Source organism: Delphinus delphis, chromosome 5 (assembly GCF_949987515.2).
Source record: "Delphinus delphis chromosome 5, mDelDel1.2, whole genome shotgun sequence".
NCBI classification, from domain to species: Eukaryota; Metazoa; Chordata; class Mammalia; order Artiodactyla; family Delphinidae; genus Delphinus; species Delphinus delphis.
The window spans coordinates 17674518-17701326 of NC_082687.1; the positions used below are offsets into that span (position 1 = coordinate 17674518).

At 36.1% G+C, this 26809-nt stretch overlaps 1 protein-coding gene across 4 annotated transcripts; it reads right to left on the bottom strand.

The window, feature by feature from the left end:
• Nucleotides 1-25665, bottom strand: TRMT10A (tRNA methyltransferase 10A). 4 transcript variants are annotated; one of them, XM_060012017.1, is made up of 8 exons: nt 25538-25665; nt 19982-20178; nt 16388-16550; nt 6664-6735; nt 5520-5594; nt 3526-3675; nt 2309-2414; nt 1-1114 (listed from the first exon to the last, which is right to left on the bottom strand). In XM_060012017.1, exons 2-8 carry the CDS (start codon nt 20164-20166, stop codon nt 849-851), a joined length of 1017 nt encoding a protein of 338 aa, XP_059868000.1. In that variant the 5' UTR covers nt 20167-20178; nt 25538-25665; the 3' UTR covers nt 1-848. The 4 variants fall into 4 exon arrangements, with proteins under 4 accessions (XP_059868000.1, XP_059867999.1, XP_059868003.1 ...); XM_060012016.1 differs by lacking the exon at nt 25538-25665 and adding an exon at nt 24960-25225; XM_060012020.1 differs by lacking the exon at nt 25538-25665 and adding an exon at nt 24358-25225.
• Between the last annotated feature and the right edge of the window lie 1144 nt (nt 25666-26809).

The following is a 26809-nucleotide window of genomic DNA, read 5'->3' on the forward strand; positions in this document are numbered from 1 at the left end:
CACATATAAAGTTAACTTTATTTGCTTAAGAACCAATATATTTTATTGTAAAGAAGTACATATGGAAGGAAAAGAATAGGTGCTAAGAGCTACGTTTTTGTTTTTCTTTTTAAATTTGGGTAATGACAAAATTGATCCTTCAACAGCCTTTTAAAATAATATAGCCTGAAAAATTAAATTTTGTAATTGAAATAATTTACCATCATTATTGAAATTAAGAAAATATATTAAAGAGAGTCTTAACTCTTCAGTGATTGCTTTAGAACCACAAAGGCATTACAAAGGAAGAACAGAGATGGGCTCCGTAGTCCAAAAGAAATCAATTCTTGAGTTTCTCAATCCAACACTTATTCCTAGAATCACTATATTCCTTTGAAGTAACTAAATTGAATATAAAAGCTGCAAATAGGTAACCACCCATACAGAATATTTTGGTGGACTTAAAGGAGTTTCAGGATAGCTGCCTCCATAAATAAGTAGGCAATAAATCAGAAAGACATTGATATAAACATATAATAATAAAACTGAAAGGTCAGAAGGCACATTCTGAAGAATGCAATCTTGTAAATAAAAGAGAATGAAGGTTTACTAATAAGGTAAAATTCTCAAGAAATGCTTATTTGAGGCTTAGAAAATTATTTTTTAAATTACACATTTAAATCTTATGCAAAAACAAAAAAATGCTTTTTTAGTGCTTTTTATCACTTAGTTCTAAAAAAAGAAAGTTTAAAAAATTCACAACAGAAATAAGAGAAAATGAAAGTTTCTTCCATTTCAAATATTCTACGAAATATTGTATGAAATTCTATATTTTCTCCTAATTTTCCTTAAACTTAAAAAAAATGACATTAGTGTAGTATAGAGTTCACTGTAGATTCAGTGCTATTTTCTTTATCCTGCTTTTCTTCCTTATGTGGTGAATCTAGTTCATTTCTATTTTCCTCCTCACTGGAATCACTGTTCAATCCACCTTCAACTCTGGTGAACTTCTTGTCATGTGAAGAACTTTCACAGGCTTTGTCTGTGGGAACAGCTCCTTTTCTTTGGGGTAAGATAGTGAAAAATGCTTCTTGCCAGTCTCTTGTTTCTAGGTATTCCAGAATAATCTCAAACACTGCAACAAAGACAAACTCCATGTGTTTCTTAACCTAGTTCATCACAATGGTGCATGCTTTAAAACACACTGCTTTTGTGTTAAGAGTGCTAGTATGTCCTAGTAACTACTTTGTTCTTATTACTTCTTTCTCCTGTATTAGCTGTCAGAGCCAATATGCCTAAGGCTCTCAACGCTGCTACCTCTTTTGTAGCTTTTTCTCATTTCAGTTCATAAGCACTCAGAGGTTTACCATTATCTGTTGTCAATTATAATAGACAGAGGACCTTTTTTGTTTCCTTCCTATTCTTTTTTCCTTCCACTTCTTTATCCTTTATGTGCTAACATAAAACTAGAAAAAAAAAAGGGTTAGTGTTAACCTAAATTTCTTCTATCTTTCCTATATAGTGCCACTCACTCTGGGGAGTGTCTTGCCTGCTTTTTTTTTTTTTTTTAAATACTATCTTCGATGTCCTTTCACTTTAATACACTGCTGGGGGAAATTTGGATTACTTTATGATAGAAAAGTACTTTCCACTAATTTAGCAAAAGTCTTAGAAGAAGTTCATTCCTTGAATCAATAAGTTTGTTTCTATAACTCCCTAGAGCCTGCTATAGAGAAAATTTAAAAGCCCAATTATGTGTACTAACAAAAATCTCTACTGAAAAATTTTTAAAAAGCAAAACTCCAGGCAAAGACTTAAGTCTGAGGATGTCTCTTACAATGATATTTACAATAGTAAAAAGAAAAAAAATAACAACAGGAGAATGGTTACATTATTGCGTATTTAGATGATGGAAAATTACATAGCCACTAACAGTGATTCAATAAATATAATAATAAATGGGGGGAAACACCCTGGATTTATAACATTTTATGCAATAGAGTAAGAATCCAATTATGTAATAAATAATATTATATATGCATAGGAAAAGAACTGGAAGAAAACACACCAAAAACTTTCTACAAAGTATCTCTGCATAGTAAAATTACACCTATTTATTTTTCTTTATACTTTTGTACATTTTCAAAATTTTGTAAAGTATGCATATATTATTCAAAAAAATCATAAATGATGACATTTTATAATTTTGTACCCCAAATTGTGTGTTTTCCAAAGGTGTATATTTTCTACTTGTCCAAAATGTAAATGTAATGTTATTTTTCACAGTGTTCACTCAGGTACATTTTCAGTTTATCCCCTTATAGCTTACCATGATTAATTGCCAAAACTTTTCTACTATTCATCTTCACGAAATTTCCAAGAGGGAGCTGTGCATGATCAATTCCGTGTTCTGATGCTTGTTTATACGTGAGTCCCTAAAACAAAGACACTGTGACTTGGGCTAGAACATTACATTATTTAAAGTCTATGAAAGAATAAATAATTTTTAGGAAAGACCTTAGTTCAGAGAATATAATCTGAAAAAGTGTGTGTGTACGTTTAACCACTAATTTGGAAACATTCTCTTGACAATAAGTATAGTTAGAATGTTGCTGGCATTTGTCTTAACCAATTTACAAATGAGGAAACCAAAGACATTATGCTCTCCGTCCCATCACAAAGTTCCTCAGTGGCAGAACCAAAGGAAAAACCTGGCTCATGCCTCCTGACTCAAATAGCGTCTCATCACTCCACACTGCCTTTCTCTCTTAAAGTACACAAACTGAATTCCTAGAGAAGCATCATCATTCTTCCCATGACTTTAAAAGATAAAACTATGTTTCAATTACATAACACTAAGAGGCACAAATGGCAAACACAAATTAAATAAAAACCTGAATTGAAAAAAATGTTCAACTGCCTATAAATTTTATTCTTCCCTTTCTGTCAATTAAAAGAATGCTGAATATAAATTTTCTCTCTTCTTAAAATTAAAATCCTTAAAGCCTGGGTCTAATCAGGACTGAAAGAGCAAAAAGACAGAGTGAAGGAGGAAGAAGAGCTAAACTTCTCAACCAATAGTTTGCATGTTTTATTTTTTTAATTTTTTTTAATTTTTTTTTTTTTTTTGCGGTACACAGGCCTCTCACTGTTGTGGCCTCTCCCGTTGCAGAGCACAGGCTCCGGACGCGCAGGCTCAGCGGCCATGGCTCACGGGCCCAGCCGCTCCGCGGCATGTGGGATCTTCCCTGACCAGGGCACGAACCCGCGTCCCCTGCATTGGCAGGCGGACTCTCAACCACTGTGCCACCAGGGAAGCCCTATTTTTAAAATTTTTATAGCACTGACCTCACTGGGTTGCAGTGAGGATAAAGCAAACTAATATATGCAAAATGCTTTGCTTAGCTAGAAAGGTGACTGAAATACTGTAGGCACTCAAACATCAACTATCAGTATTTACTAACAAGAAAACTGATATTACTATCAAGAAAACTGATGTATCAATTTTAAGTATGAGCAAAAGCAAAAATAAAAACTTAATAGTACCTTGTGATGGTTGTGATCTACTAATCCTCCAATCACATAGGCCTTTGATTCATCTAATTCCTTTAGTACATTAGGTGAATCTGATGTAAGATAAACCAGGTCTTCTTTCTGTATGAATTCACTATAGTGCTCTGGTTTGATGTGGATATCCTTTAAAACACAAGGGGAAAGATGTTATTAATAGGATTTTGTGAAAATTGGCTAAAAATGATTATTTTCTTTTCCCTAGACAAACCCATCCAAAAAATATATGAAAGGAAGTTTGAAAGAATATTATAACAATGTATTATTTATTTAGAATCTACTACTCCAACATCTTTTCACCTCACATCTCAATTATTTAAGTAGCCTCCTGACGTTATTTCCCTGTCTCTAGCCTCAGATCTCTCCAGTTTACTTCCACACACGGATGGTGCACTCATTTTCTGAAAACACTATCACGTTTTATCTTTATCTGTAGAATAAAATTCAAACTCCTTAACTTAGTAATTCTTTCCTGAATATAGCAGTAACCTATCTTTCTCTGTTCCAACAAAACAAATGCATTTTTGTCATGTATTTGCTCACTTTGTTCTCCAGCCAAAGAACGCCTTCTCCAATTACTTCCTTCTCCATCTACATGAATCATCTAAAGGAAAGGGCTTACAGATTTAATAAATTCCATGCATCTGCTTCCACAAAGATACACATTTGAAATCTTCTTCACCAAAACTGTCAGGTCAGAGGTACAAGACTGAACAACAGTTGGCAGTCAGAATTTTGCAAATTGCACCAGAAGAATAAAGGAAGATGCATCCATCGCCAGGCTCAGACGGCATTTCTCAATAATTTTTGTGGAAATCAAAAATGAAGCGGAGACCTCTCACCTAAGATGTATACCTTATTGATTAATAAACAGCCATTTTTCTGGAAAATGGTATATTATAAACTTGATCCCTATGCTGAATAAGAGCCCCAAGAGGAATGTGCATAATTAGAGACCAGCCAACTCACATCTCTCTGGAAAACTGGTGGTATGAAATAATAAATTTAACAAGCCACAAAATAGCTGAACGTATGCCTATTCTAACTTATTACATTATTTCTTAGAAAAATAGGCATGAACATAAAACTTGGTAAATATATTGTACTTTAAAACTTAAAAAACCTTTGAAAATGTTTTATACTATGGACTATTAATAAATTAAATGCAGTCATTATGGGATTAGTGAGACAGGGAAAGTCTATCACAGTGAGAACTGGCTTGGAGAAAGGAAAAAAGTGTAGGAATAACCCACTACTTCTCTGAGTAGAATAGGGTTAAGGTTCCTTAGGGACTGGTACTAAAGCCAATCTATTAGTAATCTTTGCAAATGACTGAGAGTAGTTTAGTCCAATAGAAAAAAATGTGAGCCACATATATAATTTGAAATCTTCTAATAGCCACATGAAAAAAAGTGAAAAGAAATAGATGAAATTAATTTTAATAAATTAATTTGGTTTTTTTTAATTTTAAGGAGATATTTTACATTCTCTCTCTTTTTTTTTGTACTAATATCTATTTGACATTTATAGCACATCTCAACTCAGACCAGTCACATTTCAAGAGTTCAGCAGCCACATGTGGAAGTGGACACCATATGGTATAGCACAGATTTAGAAGAAAGAGAATGCAAGTACATTTCCAAATTTTAGAGTGACTTCACTCTTATAAATAATGTATAGCCAGTTTGCTAGGTAGAGACTGCATACAGACCTTTAAATTTTTTCCTTTTTAAAAAAATATGTTTTAAAGTTGGCAGTAAAATAGCAAGTGAGATTTCATGAAAGCAAGTACAGACTATATCTCAAGGCTCTTAGCTTCTTCCACTGGTAAACTTAGGTACAGTGATATGCAGGGTTTGTAGCTGCTGACTCTTATATTTATTAGCATTGTGTAGAACTTAGGTAAAACATGTAGACCTTTAAACATAAAAATACCTTGAATTATGTGAGAGTTAATCTATTTTAGTTACCTTCCAGTTGACCCATCCTTTGTCATTTTCATCCATGTTCTTTTTCAACTGGCCTCCATGGCTTGTCAAGTAAAACTGATAGAGAGATTGGCAGGTATAGAAAGAGAGAGCAAATGACTATTAAAGTCAATATTTTATTCCCTCATACACTCATCTGATTATCAATGAAAGACAAAATATTTTCATTCTGGAAAAAAATGAATTTATGGCATGCTTTAAACGTGCAAGAATAAATTTGTGGTACAAGCAACGTGTATTTTTGTGTATCTCCTAACCCACTAACTTCTGTATTCCATCTACATTTTCATCCTGTTTTCTAAGCAGTTATAATCTGCCTCTTGTTTAATGATCACTTTACTATAAACTTCCTGCTTCCATGTGAAGTTTCCCTTCCCCTTCTTTTGCCACTACAGTTATTTTTTACCAGTCCAAAATCTTCATAATTTTGCTTTGACTCTAAACCCTGAAACCTATTTCAAATCTAATCAAGGGTGAGAAGAATATAGAATGTAAAAATATAATATTACTATCACTTGATAAGAAGAAAATATCTAACCAAAAGTATATTAAGAGTTTCTGGTTTTTAACATCAGTGAGCCAGAATTAATTTTTAGGTCACCTAGAATTCAAACAAATTCAGTAAGAAAAATGACCCTACTCTTAAGAGCAGCCAACTAGTCTCACAAATCACTTCCTCATTCTAGCTAATAAAGTACCTTTCAAAATTATTAGTGACTCAATATCCTTTAAGTAGAAAAAATCTAGCCAACAGACACAATGGCACATATCAGCCAGGGGCAGTTACCCCATTCCCCAGAAAGGAAGGAATTGAGAGCTGAGAAACTGGTATGGAAATATGCATAAGTCCTTTAAAGAAGATGTTCAACTACACAGCAGTGAACAGGTCAGTGTGTATATGACTAATGATGAATGGGCACAATGTGTTTGAGAATGACATGAAAAAATGTTTAAAATATTTTATTTTTGTAGAAAAATAAAACATTTTTACAAATAGGCGTTTTGTTCTCTAAGAAAGATTACTTGTAAGACTCTTCCTTATAAAAGCAACGAGGATTACCTATGCCTTTTCCGAAGGAAGATATAAAAGGAAATTGGAAGTTTGTTTTAAATTCCCCAAACATACCTGCACAGGATGCAGTGCTCGTCGATTTTCTGCATAACATCGTTGAATCTGCTTATGAAGTTTCTTAATGTCCTATAAAAGAGTGAAATTTTTAAAGCAATATTTTCAAAATTATCTATGGCCATTCCACAATCCGAGTGGAATAGAATAAGCAGAAGGGATGACTAGATAAGGACATCCTTTCTTTTGAAATACAAGTCCTTTCTGATAATTTCCATTCAGTTTTCTTACATACTAATAAAATAATTACCATAAGTCAATACTCTATAAGTGACCCATTATTTCACATTTTGTAGCCACTTAAAATGCAAGTTCAGGAAAACTTTCACTCTTCTTAAGAGACAACAAAAGAAAAAAAGAACTCTCTTATAGTCATGCTATTACAATTTTTATAACTACCAAAGGTTATAAACATATTCCTTTTAGTAGCATTGTTTAAACAACGAGGTTTCTCAAACTATTAAATAAGAAATAATTCTATTAAGCCAATCATATTTCTTATTTTCTTCCTTTTGATTAGGATAAATAACAAACTCCCCACAGCTCTTTATGATTAATATGCAATTACTGAGTTTCATAATCTCTTAGAGTATCTGTCTTTCCCTCTGTCTATACATATACATATAAATAAAAGCAACTTATTAGCTACTTTAATTTAGGGTAACAGATTTTGAAAAACTTAATTTTAAGATGCATTTTAAAGCTGGTTTGGTGGTGCTGATTTCCCTTCGCTTTTGCATAAAGCTTTCGATTTCTCCATCTAATACGAATGAGAGCTTTGCTGGGTGGAGTACACATTCCTGCACACTAACAACAGAAGGTCAGAAAGAGAAATCAAGGAAACAATCCCATTTATCATCACATCAAAAAGAATAAAAATACTTAGGAATAAACCTACCTAAGGAGGCAAAAGACCTGTACTCAGAAAACTGTAAGATACTGATGAAAGAAATCAAACATATGGAGAGAGATCTAAGATATTCCATGTTCTTGGATTGGAAGAGTTAATATTGTCAAAATTACTATAGTACCTAAAGCAATCTACAGATTCAATGCAATCCCTATCAAATTACCAATGGCATTTTTCACAGAATTAGAACAAAAAATTTTTAAATTTGTATGGAAACACAAAAGACTGAGTAGCCAAAGCAATCTTGAGAAAGAAAAACGCAGCTGGAGGAATCAGGCTCCCTGACTTCAGACTATACTACAAAGCTACAGTCACGAAAACAGTATGGTACTAGCACAAAAACAGAAATATAGATCAATGGAAAAGGATAGAAAGTCCAGAGATAAACCCATGCACCTATGGTCACCTAAAGGAGGCAAGAATATACAATGGAGAAAAGACAGTCTCTTTAATAAGTGGTGCTGGGAAAACTGGACAGCTATATGTAAAAGAATGAAATTAGAACACGCCCTAACACCATACACAAAAATAAACTCAAAATGGATTAAAGACCTAAATGTAAGGCTGGAGACTATAAAACTCTTAGAGGAAAACATAGGCAGAACACTCTTTGACATAAATCGCAGCAAGATCTTTTTCAATGCACCTCCTAATGAAAATAAAACCAAAAATCAAACAAATTATTGTTTTTCTTTTCAGTTTTTTTTTTTTTTTGGCCATGCACATGGGATCTTAGTTCCCCAATCAGGGATCAAACCCACGCCCCCCTGCATTGGAACTGTGGAGTCTTAACCACTGGACCACCAGGGAAGTCCGAGTGGGACCTTTTTAAGTTTAATTAAGCTTAAAGTTTAATTAAAACTTAACCTTTTAAGTTTAATTAAACTTCAAAGCTTTTGCACAGCAAAGGAAACCATAAACAATGAAAAGACAACCCTCAGAATGGGAGAAAATATTTGCAAATGAAGCAACTGACAAGGGATTAATCTCTAATATATACAAACAGCTCATGCAGCTCAATATCAGAAAAACAAACAACCCAATCAAAAAATTGGGAAGAAGACCTAAATAGACATTTCTCCAAAGACATACAGATGACTAAAAAGCACATGAAGAGATGCTCAACATCACTAATTATTAGAGGAATTCAAATCAAAAGTATACTGAGGTATCACCTTACACCAGTCAGAATGGCCATCATTAAAAAATCTACAAACAATACATCCTGGAGAGGATGTGGAGAAAAGGGAATCCTCCTGCACTGTTGGTGGGAATGTAAACTGGTATAGCCACTATGGAGAACAGTATGTATGTTCCTTAAAAAAATAAAAATAGAGCTCCCATATGATCCAGGAATCCCATTCCTGGGCATATATCTGGAGAAAACCATAATTCAAAAAGATACATGCACGCCAATGTTCATTGCAGCACTATTTACAATAGCCAGGTCATGGAAGCAACCTAAATGTCCACTGACAGAGGAATGAATAAAGAAAATGTGGTACATATATACAATAAAATAATACTGAGCCATAAAAAAGAATAAAATAATGCCATTTGCAGCAACATGGATGCACCTAGAGTTTGTCATACTGAGTGAAGTAAGTCAGACAGAGAAAGATAAATATCATATGATATCGCTTATATGTGGAATCTAAAAAAAGGGTACACGTGAACTTATCTACAAAACATAAATAGAGTTACAGATGTAGAAAACAAACTTATGGTTACCAGAGGGTAAGGTGGGGGAGGGGTAAATTGGAAGACTGAGACTGACATACACACTACTATACATAAAATAGATAACTAATAAGGATGAACTGTATAGCACAGAGAACTCTAGTCAATACTGTGTAATGGCTTATATGGGAAAAGAATCTGAAAAAGAGTGGATGTATGTATATGTATAACTGATTTACTTTGCTTACACCCAAAACTAACACAACATTATAAATCAACCATACTCCAACAAAAAATTTTAAAGAAAGATGCATTTTAGAGGGCTCCAATCGAGATCGCAAAATAGAAGGACACAGAGCTCACCTCCTCCCACAAATACATCAAAAATACGTCTACATGTGGAACAATTCTCACAGAATACCTGCTGAACACCGGCAGATCTCAGACACCCAAAACTGCAGGAAAGATCTCCATGTAACTGGGTAGGATGAAAGAAAAAAAAGGAATCGGGACAAGACTTGAGCCCCTGGGTGGGAACAGTGAAAGAGGAAAGGTTCCTGCACCCGGGGAAGCCCCTTCACTGGCAGAGAGATCAGCTGGGACAGAAAGGGAGCTTCAGAGGCTCAGAGGAGAGCACAGCAGCTGGTTTGCAGCAGGCAGAACAGACGGAGACCTGCACAAATGGTCCCTGCCATCGCCCTGCACTCCCCAGTCTGAGATCTGCTTTTGCTTTAAAGCTTGGGCTTCAGAGGACAGACCCAGGGAGAGGACTGGGGTTGGCTGCACGGAGACAGCCTGAAGGGGCTGGACTGTGGCTCGGGCCTGCCACAGAAGTGAAGCACCATTGTTAAGGGGTGCACAAAGGGAAGGGCAGGGTCCGCCATAGCAGCCTCACTCTTGGTGCACTCACAGCAGGTGTGCTGCTGCCACTGAAACCCCACTGTTAAGGGGCAGTGCCTGCTAAAGCTCCTTCTTTCTCAGTGAGCTCTCATCAGGCTCAGTGCTGCCTCCACGAGCTCTGGGAGCACGCAGTGCCAGCGAGCTGTCCACACACAGAGGCGGGGCTGAAATCAGAGCTGATCCCCAGGGGCCGTGTGACTTACGAAGCAGGGCTGATATCTGAGCCCTCTCCCTGTGGCTGTGCGATCTGTGGGTTTAGGCCACTGCTGCCAGCTTTGTAAACTCAGTTCCTGCGGAATATCCGAGTGGGCTACAGGTGCTCCCATGGCTGGGGCGGGTCTGGCCTTAGCAGCTGTGGGCTTTGTGGGTGTGTGCATATGGAGTTGGGCCAGGGTCTGGGCTCCATCCATAGCTCCCACGGCAGGTTCAGGTATGCAACTACTGCGGTCCTGGTACCTGAATTCAGTGGATCTGCGCCAGCGGATCTGCGCTGGTGGCTTTGTGAACCCAGCACCCGAGGAACAACAGGGCCAATTGCCTGCATTCCCATGGTTGAGGTGAGGCTGAGGGCAGTGCCCACAACAGTGTACTTTGTGAGCCTGCACAACGGGTGACAGATGACACGACAGAGCACACTTCTCAGCGGACAGCTCTGGCAGAGGAATACTCAGTGGCTCCTCTCCCAGTGGGAGTGCTCCAATACTGCTTACCTCACACTACAGCTCAGAAATGGATCTGGGGGCTTCTACTCCAACAACTGGGGAACAGACCTTGCCTCCAATAGGGCTGTGACAACCACAGAGCAAAGAGGAGGCCCTGCTCAATATTCAGTGCAGGCTCTGGCCACCACAACCCCAGTCACACCCCCTATCGAGGAGACAACAGCAGGTATCCATACAAAAAACAGCTCTCTCACCAAAAATATTAAACCCATGCAGGCTACACAGGGACATTCCCACATAAAAATATCTCCAACTATTTAGGAAACAATTGTTTCTCCTAAACTCATAGAGTAAGAGAACTATAAGTAAAATGAAGAAAACAGAGGAAACACTCCCAATGAAAAGATCAAGAAATTGCCAATCAAAGACAATGAAACAGACTCCTTCAGTCTAACAGACATCAAGTTCAAAAAGGAGATAATGAAAATACTGAAGGAAGTAAGAAAGGCTATTGACAGAAATGCAGATTACCAGGAAAAGGAACTAGGAAATATAAACAGGAGACAAGAAAAATTAGAAAACTCATTTGCTGAGACAAAAGCTGAGCTAAAGTCAACGAACAGCAAATTGAATAATGCAGAAGAACAAATAAGCGATGTGGAAGACAGACTAATGGAAATCACACAATCAGAACAGCAAACAGAAAGCCAAGTGAAAAAAGTTAAAGCAATATAAGATGTATGGGGTAAAATAAAGCAGGCCAATCTACACATAATAGGGATCCCAGAAGGAGAAGAAAGAGAAAAGGGAATCGAAAATGTATTTGAAGGAATTATGGCTGAAAACTCCCCAAACCTAAAGAAGTAAACAGTTATACAGATACAGGAAGCACAGAGTGTCCCAAACAAATGAACCCGAACAGACTTACACCAAGACGTATTATAATTAAAAAATGGCAAAAGTAAAAGATAAAGAAAGTATTCTAAAGGCAGCAAGAGAAAAAAAAGAGTTAATTACAAGGGAACCCCCCATTAGGCTATCAGCTGATTTCTCTACAAATATGTTCCAGGCCAGAAGGGAATGGCAAGATACATTCAAAGTCCTGAAAGGGAAAAATCTGCAACCTAGGATACTCTACCCAGCAAGATTATCATTTAGAATAGAAAGAGAGAGAAAGAATTTCTCAGACAAGCAAAAACTAAAAGAAAAAAGCAATACTAAATATATCCTTAAAGAAATATTAAAAGGTCTTGTCTAAATAGAGAAGTAAGAATCTATACGAAAGAGAAAATCACAATTGGAAAGTAAATCACTTAAATAAGCCAGTATACAGATTAAAAAAAAAAGAAAGAAAGAAAAAATTTCTGTGAAAGCAAGATAACCACAATAAACAGCAAAAGGATGAACATGAATATGTAAGAGGACATCGAAATCATAAAATGTGGGGGAGGAGAGTAACAAAATGTAGGTTTTTTTTTTTAATGTGTTTTAGCCTATATGACTACCAGTTTAAAGGCAGTAGATATAGGAAGGGGTTAACATACTTGAACAACAGGGTAACCACAAATCAAAAACAGATTCACAAGAAAACAAAAAGAACACAAGCATAATACAAAAAAAAAATCACATCACAAAAGGAAATACAAAAAGGAAAAATAAACAAAGAAGAAATACAAAATCAAGTGGAAAACAAGGTTTAAAATGGCAATAAATACATACCTATCAATAATTACCTCAAATGTCAATGTGCTCCTATCAAAAGACCTAAAGTGGCAGATTGGATAAAAAAGCAAGCGCCTACAATATGCTGCGTACAAGAGACCCACTTTAGGGCAAAAGACACACAAAGACTGATGTGAGGGGATAGAGAAAGATATTTCATACAAACAGAAATGACAAGAAAGTGGGGGTTGCAATACTCATATCAGACAAAATAGACTTTAAAACAAAGGCCATAAAGAAAGATAAAGAAGGACACTATACAATGATGAAAGGATCAATATAAGAAGATGATATTACATTCCTCAACATATATGCACCCAACATAGGAGCACCCAAATACATAAAATAAATACTAATGGACATTAAGGGAGAAACTGATGGGAAAACAGTAATAGTAGGAGACTTTAACACCCTACTCACAGCAATGGACAGATCTTCTAGACAGAAAATCAGTAAGGCAACAGATATCATAAATGATAAAATAGAACAGTTAGACTTAAATAACAACCAAACATACAAGGAAGAACTTATATCAATCCTTCTCAAACTCTTTCAAAAGCCTGAAGAGGAGGGAACATTCCCAAAGACACTCTATGAAGCCATTTTCACCCTGATACCAAAACCAGACAAACCATAACAAGAAAATTACAGGCCAGTGTCTCTGATGAAAATAGATGCAACAATTCTCAACAAAATATTAGCAAACTGAATCCAAGAACACATAAAAAAGATCATACACCATAACCAAGTGGGATTCATCCCAGGGTCACAAGGATGGTTCAACATATGCAAATCAATCAATATGATACACCACACCAACAAAAGAAAAGACAAAAAACACATGATATCTCAATAGATGCAGAAAAAGCATTTGATAAAATTCAACATCCATTCATGATAAAAACTCTTATGAAAGTGAGTATAGAGGGAACATATTTCAACATAATGAAAGCTATTTATGACAAACCCACAGCCAATATAATACTGGTGAAAAGCTGAAAGCCTTCCTGCTATAAACTGGAAGAAGACAAGGATGCCCACTCTCATCACTTCTATTCAACATAGTATTGGAAATCCTAGCCACAGCAATCAGACAAAAAAAATAAAAGGTATCCAAATTGGAAAGGAAGAGATAAAATTGTCATTATATTCAGATGACATGATACTATATATAGAAAACCCTAAAGACTCCACACAAAATCTACTAGAACTGATAAATGAATTCAGCAAGGTAGCAGGATACAAGATTAACATACAGAAATCAGTTGCATTTCTTTACATTAACCATAAATTTCAGAAAGGGAATGTAAAAACAGAATCCCTTTTAAAATTGCAACCAAAAAAAAAAATACTTAGGAATAAACCTGACCAAGGAAGTAAAAAACTTATATGCTGAGAACTATAAAACATCAATAAAGGAAACTGAGGAAACTGAAGATGATTCAAAGAAATGGAAAGATATCCCATGCTCTTGGCTTGGAAGAATTAATATTGTTAAAATGGCTATACTACCCAAAGCAATCTACAGACTTAATGTGATCCCTATCAAATCACCCATGATATTTTTCACAGAACTAGAACAAATAATCCTAAAATTTATATGGAACCATAAAAGATCCAGAATTTGCAAAGCAATCCTGAGGAAAAGAACAAAACTGGAAGCATAACCCTCCCAGACTTCAGACAATACTACAAAACTACAGTAATCAAAACAGTTTGGTAGTGGCACAAAAACAGACATATGGGTCACTGGAACAGAATAGAGAGCCCAGAAATAAACCCATGCAACTATGGTCAATTAATCTTCAACAAAGGAGGCAAAAATATACAATGGGAAAACAAAGTCTTTTCACCAAGTGGTGCTGGGAAAGTTGTACAGCTGCATGTAAATCAGTGAAGTTAGAACACACCCTCACACCATACACAAAAATAAACTCAAAATGTCTTAGAGACTTAAATACAAAACATGACATCATAAAACTCTTAGAAGAGAATATAGGCAAAACATTCTGTGACATAAATCCTACCTATGTTTTCTTAGGTCAGTCTCCCAAGGCAATAGAAATAAAAGTGAAAATAAACAATTGAGACCTAATCAAACTTATAACCTTTTGCACAGCAAAGGATGCCATGAAGAAAATGAAAATACAATGTATGGACTGGGAGAAAATATTTGCAAATGATGCGACCAACCAGGGCTTAATTTCCAAAATAAACAAAAAGCTCATACACCTTAATATAAAAAAAAACCCAATCAAAAAATGGGCAGAAGACCTAAACAGACATTTCTCCAAAGACATACAGATGGCTAAAAAGCACATGAAAAGATGCTCAATATCGCTAATTATTAGAGAAATGCAAATCAAAACTACAGTGAGATATCACCTCACATCAGTCAGAATAGCCATCATCAAAAAACCTACAAATAATAAATGCTGGAGAGGGTGTGGAGAAAAGGGAACCCTCCTATACTGTTGGTGGGAATGTAAATTGGTACAGCCACTATGGAGAACAGTATGGAGGTTCCTCAAAAAACTAAAAATAGAGTTGCCATATGATCCAGCAGTCCCATTCCTGGGCATATATCCAGAGAATACTATAATTCGAAACAAAACATGCACCCTATGTTCACAGCAGCACTATTTACAACAGCCAAGACATGGAAGCAACCTAAATGTCCATCAACAGGTGAACAGATAAAGAAGATGTGATATATTTATACAATGGAATACTACTTAGCCATAAAAAAGAATGAAATAATGCCATTTGCAGCAACATGGATGGACTTAGAGATTATAGCCATAAAAAAGAATGAAATAATGCCATTTGCAGCAACATAGATGGACTTAGAGATTATCATACTAAGTGAAGTTAGTCAGAGAGAGAAAGACAAACACTGTATGATGTCACTTACATGTAGAATCTAAAAATATGACATAAATGAACTTATCCATGAAACAGAAACAGACTCACAGACACAGAGAACAGACTTTTGGTTGCCAAAGGGGAGGAGCGGTGGGGGACAGATGGATTGGGGGTCTGGGATTAGCAGATGCAAACTATTATACATAGAATGGATAAACAACAAGGTCCTACTGTATAGCACAGGGAACAATATTCAATATCCTGTAATAAACCATAATGGAAAAGAATATGAAAAAGAATATGTATAAATGTATAACTGAGTCACTTCACTGCCCATCAGAAACTAAGACAGCACTGTAAATCAACTATACTTCAATAAAATAAATTTTAAACACACACACAAAAAGAACAAAATAGCCAAGAGGTGGAAGCAACACAAATGTTGACGGACACCAGATGAATGAATAAACAAAACGTGGTCTATACATACACTAGAATATTATTCTGCCTTAAAACATAAGGGAATTCTGACACACACTACAATGTGGGTAAACCTTCAAGACATAATGCTCAGTGAAATAAACCAGTCACAAAAGGACAAATACTGTAGGATTCCACTTACATAAGGTACACCGAGTAGTCAAATTCATAGAGACAGAAAGTAGAATGGTGGTGCCAAGGGCTGAGGGAGGGGGAATGGAAATGGTTGTTCATTCAGTGGGGATAGAGTTTTAGTTTTTCAAGATGAAAAGACTTCTGGAGACTGGCTGCACAACAACATGAATGTAATTAGCACTACTGAACTGTCCACTTAAAAATGGTTAAGATGGTAAATTTTACATTACATGTATTTTACCACAATTAAAAAGAAAAAAAGAGATGCATTTTAGTACCTAAAGTTATATCAAAGTCATATTACATATTAAAGCAAAAATTATTCAGCCTAGTTCAGTTACAGGATTTTTCTGACAATGATTCATGATACCTTTAATACCATCAAGCTATCAAAACTGCAGTCAATGATAAGGCGGAGTGGGCTGTAAACAACGTCTCTTCGAATACGTTTTCTGTCACTTCCTTCTGAGTTTGATTCCAGTTGACACTGTCGCTCTAATTGCTTTCTCTTGCGTTTTTCCTTCCGCTTTTGTCTAAAATTAGTAATTGAAAATAACTTTTCGTTATTTGTATATTCATACATTTACAATACTTTTCTAAATAGACAAAGAAACAATTACTTTTAAAAATTAGCAGACTAAACCATAACAAAATTGCCACTTCCATGGATCAAAAATTGTCAGAGGGCTTCCCTGGTGGCGCAGTGGTTGAGAGTCCGCCTGCCAATGCAGGGGACATGGGTTCATGCCCCGGTCTGGGAGGATCCCACATGCTGCAGAGCGGCTGGGCCCGTGAGCCATGGCCGCTGGGCCTGCACGTCCGGAGCCTGTGCTCCGCAACGGGAGAGGCCGCAACAGTGAGAGGCCCGCGTACCGCAAAAAAAAAAAAAAAAAAAAAAATGTCAGATATCAGCAATTATATATAATCTATCTAAAAGCTTTACATAATAAATGAGTTTGCAAAAACAGTATAGTACTTTTTACACAAATTCGAACTATACTAATAATTTTATTTACTATTGGTAGCACGTTAAACATACTTACAAAACTTTTAAAATACTGAGTTTGAGAGTTATGATAAATTTTACTTTTATCATTCTTCTCCTACATGATTTTTGAGTTACATTTATAACCATATAAAAAGAAGTAAAATTTTTATCCAATATAGTTTTGGAAGTCGAAGCCACGGCAGGCAGAAAGAAAAAGAAAGAAATAAAAGGAATCCAAATTGGAAAAGAACAAGTAAAACTGTCACTCTTTGCAGATGACATAATTCTGTATCCATAGAAAATCCTAAAGTGCTACCAGAAAACTACTAAAGCTCAACAATGAATTCAGTAAAGTTGCAGGATACAAAATTAATACACAGAAATCTGTTGCATTTCTATACACTAAGAATGAAATATCAGAAAGAGAAATTAAGGAAACAATCCCATTTACCATCTCATCAAAAAGAATAAAATACCTAGGAATAAACCTACCTAAGGAGGCAAAAGACCTGTACTCTGAAAACTCTAAGACACTGATGAAAGAAACTGAAGATGACACAAACAGATGCAAAGATACCTCATTCTTGGATTGGAAGAATCAATATTGTTAAAATGACCATACTACCCAAGCAATCTACAGATTCAGTGCAATCCTTATCAAATTATCAATGGCATTTTTCACAGAACTAGAAAAAAATTGTTTTAATTTGTATGGAAACACAAAAGACCCTGAATAGCCAAAATAATCTTGAGAAAAAGGAATGAAGCTGGAGGAATCATCCTCACTGACTTCAGACTATACTACAAAACTACAGTCATGAAAACAGTACGGTACTGGCACAAAAATAAAAATATAGATTAATGGAACAGGATAGAAAGTCCAGAGATAAACCCATGCACCTATGGTCACCTAATCTATGACAAAGATGGCAAGAATATACAATGGAGAAAAGATGGTCTCTTCAATAAGTGGTGCTGGGAAAACTGGACAGCTACATGGAAAAGAATGAAATTAGAACATTCTCTAACACCATATACAAAAATAAATTCAAAATGGATTAAATACCTAAATGTAAGACCAGATACTATAAAACTCCCAGAGGAAAATACAGGCAAAACACTCTGATATAAATAGAAGGAATATTTTTTTTGGATCCATCTCCTCAAGTAATGGAAATAAAAACAAAAATAAACAAATGGGACCTAACTTTTGCACAGCAAAGGAAACCATCAACAAAATAAAAAGATAACTTATGGAGTGGGAGAAAATATTTTCAAATGATGCAACTGACAAGGGATTAATTTCCAAAATAAACAAAAAGCTCATACAGCTTAATATCAAAAAAAACCAAACAACCCAATCAAAAAATGGACAGGGGCTTCCCTGGTGGCGCAGTGGTTGAAAGTCCGCCTGCCGATGCAGGGGACATGGGTTTGTGCCCCGGTCTGGGAAGATTCCACATGCCGCAGAGTGGCTGGGCCCGTGAGCCATGGCCGCTGAGCCTGCGCATCTGGAGCCTATGGTCCGCAACGGCCAAGAGGCACAGGAAAAGAAGCTCAGTGCCACTAATTATTAGAGAAATGCAAATCAAAACTACAATGAGGTATCACCCTACACCAGTTAGAATGGCCATCACTAAGAAGTCTACAAAAAACAAAAGCTGGAGAGGGTGTGGAGAAAAGGAAACTCTCTTACACTGTTGGTGGGAATGTAAATTGGTGTAGCTACTATGGAAAACAGTATGGGGCTCCTTAAAAAACTAAAAATAGTGTTACCATATGGTCCAGCAATCCCATTCCTGGGCACATATCTGGAGGAAGCTCTAATTCGAAAAGATACATGCACCTCAATGTTCATAGCAGCACTATTTACAATAGCCAAGACACAGAAGCAACCTAAATGTTCATCGACAGATGAATGGATAAAGAAGATGTGGTATATATATACAATGGAAAATTACTCAGCTATAAACAAGAATGAAATATTGCCATTTGCAGCAACATGGATGGACCTAGAGATTATGATATTAAGTGAAGTGAGTCAGAGAAAGGCAAATATCTTATGATATCAGTTATATGTGGAATCTAAAAAAATGACATAAATGAACTTATTTACAAAACAGAAGTAGACTCAGAGACATAGAAAACAAACTTATGGTTATGAGAGTGGATAGCAGGGGGGTGGGGAGATAAATTAGGAGTTTGGGATTAACATATACATACTACTTATGTATAAAATAAACAAGGACCTACTGTATAGCGTAGGGTTATTACAAGACACTATATTCTGTGTCTTGTAATAACCTATAATGGAAAAGAATCTGAAAAAGAATATATATACATGTACATACTTATACATATATATATAACTGAATCACTTCGCTGTACACCTGAAGCTAACACAACGTTGTAAATTAACTATACCTCAATAAAAATAAAATGGTTTTTTAAAAACTATTCCTATTTAAAAGTAAAACTGTTTGTGAAATAAAAGTCATATTTTTTTCTCTCATCTGCATCAACAATATTTTCTTCTAGTAAATTCTGTCTTTATACAGTGACAGCTTCAGCATAACTGCTCTCACCAAAACCTGCAATAGTTCTTCTAGCAAAATCAATGTTAGGCCCAAATTTGATCTTTCTGAGGTGGTTATTTTTGTTCCATATCTAGGACATGGATGCTAACTATATCCCTTTTGTAAATCAGTTATTTTAGAAATTGTGCTCCTACTCACAATAGGTTCTGGGTGAGAAAAGTGTACAGTGTAAATTCATCAACACTGCTAAAAAAATAAAACACATTCAGTTTTAGTAGCCAATTGACAATGTTAGCTAACAATATGTAGACGTGAATTTTAATTAACACAATTATTTTTAATATGTCAAAGGGCTATTGCAAGGTCCAACATTCCAATAGGGGTATATTGGAATATACCCCAGTGAATAGGGGTAGAATACATGCATTCTGATACATACTTGCGGAGTTCTCTTTGTTCTTCCCATTGTTTCTGTTTCATTAGCTTCTTCATTTGCCGTTTAGATATTGGTTCAAACCCTTCACCTAATCCTGGTTTCTGATTCTCCTCTTGGTCTTCATTTAAGTCTTGCTTTCTTTCAACATTAGAAGTCTCACTAAATGCTGGCAATATTTCAGATGACATTATTTGATGCCTCTGAAAAATTGAAAAGCAACTTTGAAATGAACAGATGACTTACAAACACAAAAAAAGTAAGAAAAAAAACTGAAGGATGTGATTAAAATTAAACCATATTAGTAATGAATAAAAATGCAAATTTGGGCAATTAATTGTCATTTACTGGCAAAGATCATTTGATGAAATGGGATATTTTCATACAGTACTGGTGGCCATGGCACAATTTTTCCAGAAAATTACTCAGACCTATAATGTTTGAAGAGCTTTAAAATGGTGGTGATACTCTTTCACATAGTAATTTATTTCCTTAGAATAAATTCCTGTAAATTAATTAGAAATACACACAAAATTAATGCAAAAGGATATATGTACTGTTGTTATTTTTAACAATAAAAAATTAGAAACTACTTGAATGTCAGCAAATGGGGACTAAAAATAAATTAAAGGTCATCGATAACACTGGCTTGGAATACTAAGCAGCCAAGAAAAATCATGTTTCCCAAAATTATTTAATGATAAAGGGAAATGGTTATGTTAAATGAGAAAATCAAAGCAAAAAACAATAATGTCCAATTTTGTTTTAAAAAATACATACACACGTTTTAATTCTGACCCACCCATGGCTTTCTGCATTTTTAAAATTTTATATAATGAAAATATAGTTTTATAAAAAATATATACTATTTTTTAAAAGAGATGGAAAACACCTTTTTGTACTTTTCTTTAATGCTGTCCATACAAGAAAAATATTACTTTCACTACCTGGGCGTACCCTCAACAATTGGGTTTTGACAACAGACATGCTATATATTTCTATCTTTTGGCCAGTGCAGAGAACAACTTTGGTTGCCCCCACCCCAATATATTTCATTGTAAATATGTAATTGTCAATTTTCCACTTAAGTCACAGCTGAAAAACAAAATACGTAAGTTGACTCTGTAATCAGCTGTGGAATACTTAGGGCCAAGTCAAACATCTTTATTTGGATTTAAACACCCACATCTTCATATCCATTGCCTAAAACTGAACTTGCTTTCAGATTACAGAAAGGGCTAGAAATATGAGATATCTTTTCTCTTTAATTGATTCTTAACATCAAAGCTTAAGAATGTATGTTATTTATCCCTACCAAAGACTAAGCATGAAGCTTGCAAATGTTCTATTGGCCTTATAGAAAAATACGTGATTCTTCCCTCTTACAGAGATAGCTAACAAGTCTGTGCAGAGAAGCTAACATCTAAAAGAAAAAAGAACAATCCCCACAATTCAGATAATGGAAGGAAAAAACCTTTGCAGAACATAATTTCAGCAGTAGTTTTATTATATGGTTCTTGCTTTCTTTAAAAGTGCAATGATATAACAGGACATATGGGGATAACCAAAGCAAACTTAGAAAGTTTACTGAATTTTGACTGAAAGACAAGAAATTTTAAGATGCGTGCTTTAGGGGCTGGAGCAAAAGCCCTGGCATTTTACTAGGTCACAAAATTACTAAGAGTGGAAAAAAATCATTTAGTAATACAAGTAAGAATTCACAAGTTTTCCTTACGCCACCAACCAAACAATTCTCCTTAGGGAGAACATCTCCTAGAAATAACAACTCAACTTTGACTCTACACTGGAAACTCCACTGGGTAAGGGATAAGTCTGATTTTGCCCAACATTATATTGCCAATACCAATACAGTGCTTGGCACTTCGTAGATGCTTATTATACACTGGTAGAATAAACAAATGAGTGAATATGATATTACAAAGGACTTTTTAAAGTAATGAAAATAGAGCAAACATTAATTCTTATTATGCTTAATAAAAAATATTATCTAATTTACTCTTCATAAAAACCCTATGAAGTAGATAGTATATACCTACTTTGCAAAGGAAGAGGTACAAAGGTTAAAGAACTTGCCCAAAGTTAGAAAGCTATTAAATAATTCCTAAGAAACAAGGCACCTAGAGCAAATGTCACACAAAGTAGGTCCTCAAAATACTTGAATGAATAGACAAATGAAGTGATGGAGCTAAGATTCCAACCCACATCAAACTCTACCATCTCCCAGAAATCCAAAGTCTTATTTAGAAAATGAGGGTTTCCAAAGAATGTTAAAGAGTTGTGTTGCTTTAACCCTGCTGTTGGAGGGCTCTGAAAAGACCTGTGTCACTGAAACATAAGGAGAAAAAAATAGCTCCAGTTCTATTCTTATGCCTCTGCACCAAAAAAATTCGGACAGACTTCCTAGAGATCATTGCCAAAAGTTCATGTTTTGATGCACTCTGACTCCCAATCTTGAAACATATGACAACAGTAGATAAAATATAAAAAGGGGAAACAAAAAAGGTACAGCCTCTCTCAAAATCCAGGTTAAGAACTGGGTCTTCTGTGTAAAGGCAGCTAGAAGTTTTCCTAGCTTTAAAGTAAAGAGAAGAAGAATACAAGAGAGAGAAAGATGGGAGACAGTTTAAGATGAACCCTTAAACTAGTGTTAGGGGTAGGGCTCCTCTTTCCATGAAAAAAGCCTGAAAACAGATAAAATTATAGACTATAGCTTATACAAAACTGACTACTTGGGGGAAACCTGAAGGAAACAGACACAGCCTCTTGGGTCTGGGTCCAGCATGAGGTGACATATGAACTTATATTATTACATGATTAGAATTCTGAACCACATATATAAGCTCTGCTGTGGGCTGAAGCACTGAAAAGGGTCATGGGTGGGAGAAACCACAAAATCAGTAGTTTGGAGAGGAAAGTTATAATTCCATTCAAGATGAGTCTGCAAAGCAAAATTACAAAAAGACAGAAATGATGAAAAAAAACTCCAGCTAAATCAACAAGCAGGAGATAAATTCACTCTATAAAAATTGAATAGAGCAATGTGAAAATGACTTTAAAATAAGTTTGGCTGAAATCTTTCAGAGCTCATGAAGAGTAATAACCATAAAAACAAAACAGGAAATTGGGACACAAAAGCAGGCATAAAAATAGGAAAACAAGAATGTGTAAAAAAGAACCAATTTGGAAACCAGGAAATGAAGATATAAAAATTTCAACGTATGAGACAAACTCCAGATTACCTGGAGTCCAAGAGGTAACTGATGAATTAGAAGACATCCTCAGAATCTAACTCAGAATTCAGACAGAAAAATAGAACGAAAAAATAGTATGTCCGAGCATTTAGATACAAATAACAGGATGAGAGAACTACAGGCCAAAAAGGTAAATGAGGGTAAATGTATAACCTTGAGTGCATTCACTAATTTTTTTTTTTTAATCTGGAAAATAAGGTTAGCATTCAATTTAAGGAACAGGAGACAGGAGAAACACAGTAAGCCTGAAAAGATCAGAAGAAAAAATTTAACTATATATTGTGACCCCTAGGATCAATTTTATTTCCTTTCCATAGATAGTACGTTAATAAAATGGGCAATAAATGTATTCAAACCAATATAGGGTGGAGAAAACATAAGCTAAACCTGCCCATTAAGCTAAATGTGCAAACTTAAAGGCACAATTAAAATTCAGAGGAAACAAATTGCTTTCTTCATGAAACAGTGATTAATATTCTAAGAGAGAATATTTCTATTATCAGTGGCATTTTTTGCTAGTTCTCTACTCTGTTCCAAACTGCAAGTGTTGATTTGCTTTATCATGTGAAAATTTTAGATAAGTATAGCAATGTTTTACAGCTTATGCACACCAGGGGGAGCTTTCGCCTTTCCTATCTAAGAAGTCTAAGTTAAATCTAATTTGCTTATCATTGCATACTAATGTTTTTAAACAGCCTATCAAATACAAAAGGTCATGAGCTAGTCAACATCATTATCACTACTATTTTTAAAGTTATTCCCAATTAAGAAAATGCACTGTAGTGAGAGAATTTTTTTAAGCTTTGAATAAGCTAGATACATTGCACATTGCACAACAAAAATGATGCTAGCTTGAGATCCTATAAATTATTGCTTGCAGCATACTTTACATACAAAGATACGTACCAACTCCTACTGCCTACAACATACAATAAGCATTTCACTATGTACTCGCTTGTTTGGATTAACCTGTTAAGCAAAGTATAAACTCCATGGAGTTTTGCATTCCTCCCTCACATGCAGTGATACTCACAGCTCATTTTCATTCATTCACCACGTTCAACAAATTTTGTAGCAATTATAGAAATAATTGCGTGAAATTTAGTTTACCGGGGCATTGAATTTTTCAAAAATGTTTCATTTAGTTGCAGATCCAGGTTATCTGATGGTCTTATAAAATTAACAACTGGATAAGGATGACTAACGCAATTTGGTATGGGATAAATACATTAAAAAATAGTATCTCAATCGTCCTTGTATTCCCACTTCTTAGCACAACTGCCGGCAAGGAGGACATACATCATAATGAGTGACCGGCCAGAAGTTAAAAAAAAAAATTCATGGTTTTATTGATTGGGCTAAAGTCTTCATAGAAATTTATGACACAGCCTCCCTTACAGAAAGATCCAAATGAATGTCGGAATAACTGCAAAATGGAATTAAATGACCTGACGGTGATAAAGAATACCCTTTTTAAAACGCGCGGGCCAAATGTGCATAGCTCGGTTCAGCTATGAGGCCCTTAGGCAGAGAGGGCTGGGCTGGGCCGGGCTGGGGAGACGGGGCAAGATTTAAAACAAAGAAAAATAAAGTGAGAAAGTCTTCTGTCGCTATCCTCTTTATATCTCTAGAAAAAGTCCCGAATTTTAACACAAAATATTTCAGTGAAATCCAGTAACACCACGGACTTCTTAAAATCGTCCTCAGCTCACCACCGTGGGGCTGACAGCACCTGCAGCAACCTCGCCCTGGCCTCTCCCCACATTTCAGAGCGCTCAGCGACGTCTTTGGAAAACTGAGGTAAGGCAGGTTTAAAGAGGTGAAGCGACATGCTCACGCTCTCTAGCCACCAAGTGGCAGAACCACAACTCGTTTTCCGGCCCTTCAAACTCCAGATTTCCCTCTCCCTTCATTCTTTGGAAGCGCACACCCTTCACATGCTAGGGACCGTATCGCTAGCCGCAAGCAAACGTCGACAGCGACAGCCCCGACGCTTGTGGACAGAGCCGCGCCCCACTCTTCCCTACAGGCCGCCCGAGGGCGGACGCATTCCGGAGGCGGGATTAAACTGTAGCCGACGAATCAAAAATCTGTTTGGCAAGGCGAGGGGGCGCGCTCTCTGACATCACTTCCTTCGGAAGCTGGGTCTCGGTTGCTGCTTCCCGTGTCCCACTCCCCTCTCCCTCGGAAGCCCTACTGCTAGTGGAAGGCAGCAGTGGTGCGCGCTCCTTTTGCGCTCGGATAATATCAAGGGGTAGGCGAGCGATAGCGTCCATGCCAAGAGACTTACCGAACGGAGGAGTTGTCGCGGAACCTGAGAGCCCGCACAGAAAGCTTTTTGTAGTGGTCTTTACCACTGCAGAAGGTCCTCTTTCGGAAACTTCAACTCCCAGAGGCAGACACGGTAGCTACGCGTAGGAGGCTACGGAGGTTACGTCTTACGTCAGCTAACTGCGCCAACTCCGTAGCCGCAGTCGGAGAAAGGGGCGGGACTTTATGTGGGGCGGGGTCTGGAGTTAGGGTTTCTGGAGTGGGAGGTAGTTGCGTGATGTCTGTTTTTCCACTTCAAGGCAAGGTTGTACCTGCGGCATATATTCACTCATATTTCTGTGGGGATGGCGGGGGATGTTAAGACATTCCTACTCTTAAAAATTACAAGTGCGAAATACCGTTGAAGGGCTCTTAATTCTTCCGTGTTGGAGATGAAAGCATCTCTTCCCTAAACTATTTGTAACTAATCCAGAAGAAGGTTGTTAGTAGCACATGATTTTACACAACTCAAATGAAAAATCAAATTTTAAAAGTGAGTCAAACTCCCAATAAGATGCGTGTAAACCTGGAATGGTTAAGCTTTTTCTTGCTTACAACCGCAAGTCTCACTCTCCATTCATTTCTTGAGCGGTTTTACATATGCTATTTTGCAAAACGTCAGGTGACATTTCATTGTTTATAATACCTGACCTTATGTAATCTTTTTGCTATATATAGATCAAGTCAACTGAGGGAGGGCTGAAACATAATCCAGTAGATTGTCATTTTCTATTTAGTTTTTAATTTGGTCCTCCTTTGTTTTGTTTTGTTTATTTATTTTTTTGGCTGCGCCTTGCTGCATGTGGGAGCCTAGTTCCTCAACCAGGCATCGAACCCTCGGACCCTGCAGTGGAAGGGCAGAGTCTTAGCCAGTGGACCACCGGGGAAGTCCCTGGTCCTACTTCTAAAAGGTGATTATTGCAGAATTTGAATAGAAGAATGTTGTTTGACTCAATGAATAGAAGACTGCCATCTCAGTATGGAAAGAACTCTGAAGTAAATTATTCTTGATATTTGAAAACATTTTAACATGTTTAAAGGTTTCAGTGAATAGAAAATTAAATTCTGAATTTGAGTTTTCTTAAAGAATTGAAATTTCTCTAAATTTAGTTACAAAACGGAAGTCACTCTTGCTTTAAACCATCAAATTTTACTTGAAAAACTATGTCAGCTGTAACATGGTTGTAAGCCATGTCTGCTTCTTCATTATCTCCAGTCCAAAAGATCTTTTAACTAAGCATTGGCAGAGAAG

Bases quoted from the DNA above. Each gene is read 5' to 3' on its own strand.
- TRMT10A (XM_060012017.1), bottom strand. From the start codon at position 20,166: ATGTCATCTGAAATATTGCCAGCATTTAGTGAGACTTCTAATGTTGAA. The intron at 6,736-16,387 runs GTATCATGAATC...ACTCTTTTATAG, and splicing joins ATAGCTTGATGGTATTAAAG to GACATTAAGAAACTTCATAA. The intron at 5,595-6,663 runs GTATGTTTGGGG...TCTCTCTATCAG, and splicing joins GAGCACTGCATCCTGTGCAG to TTTTACTTGACAAGCCATGG.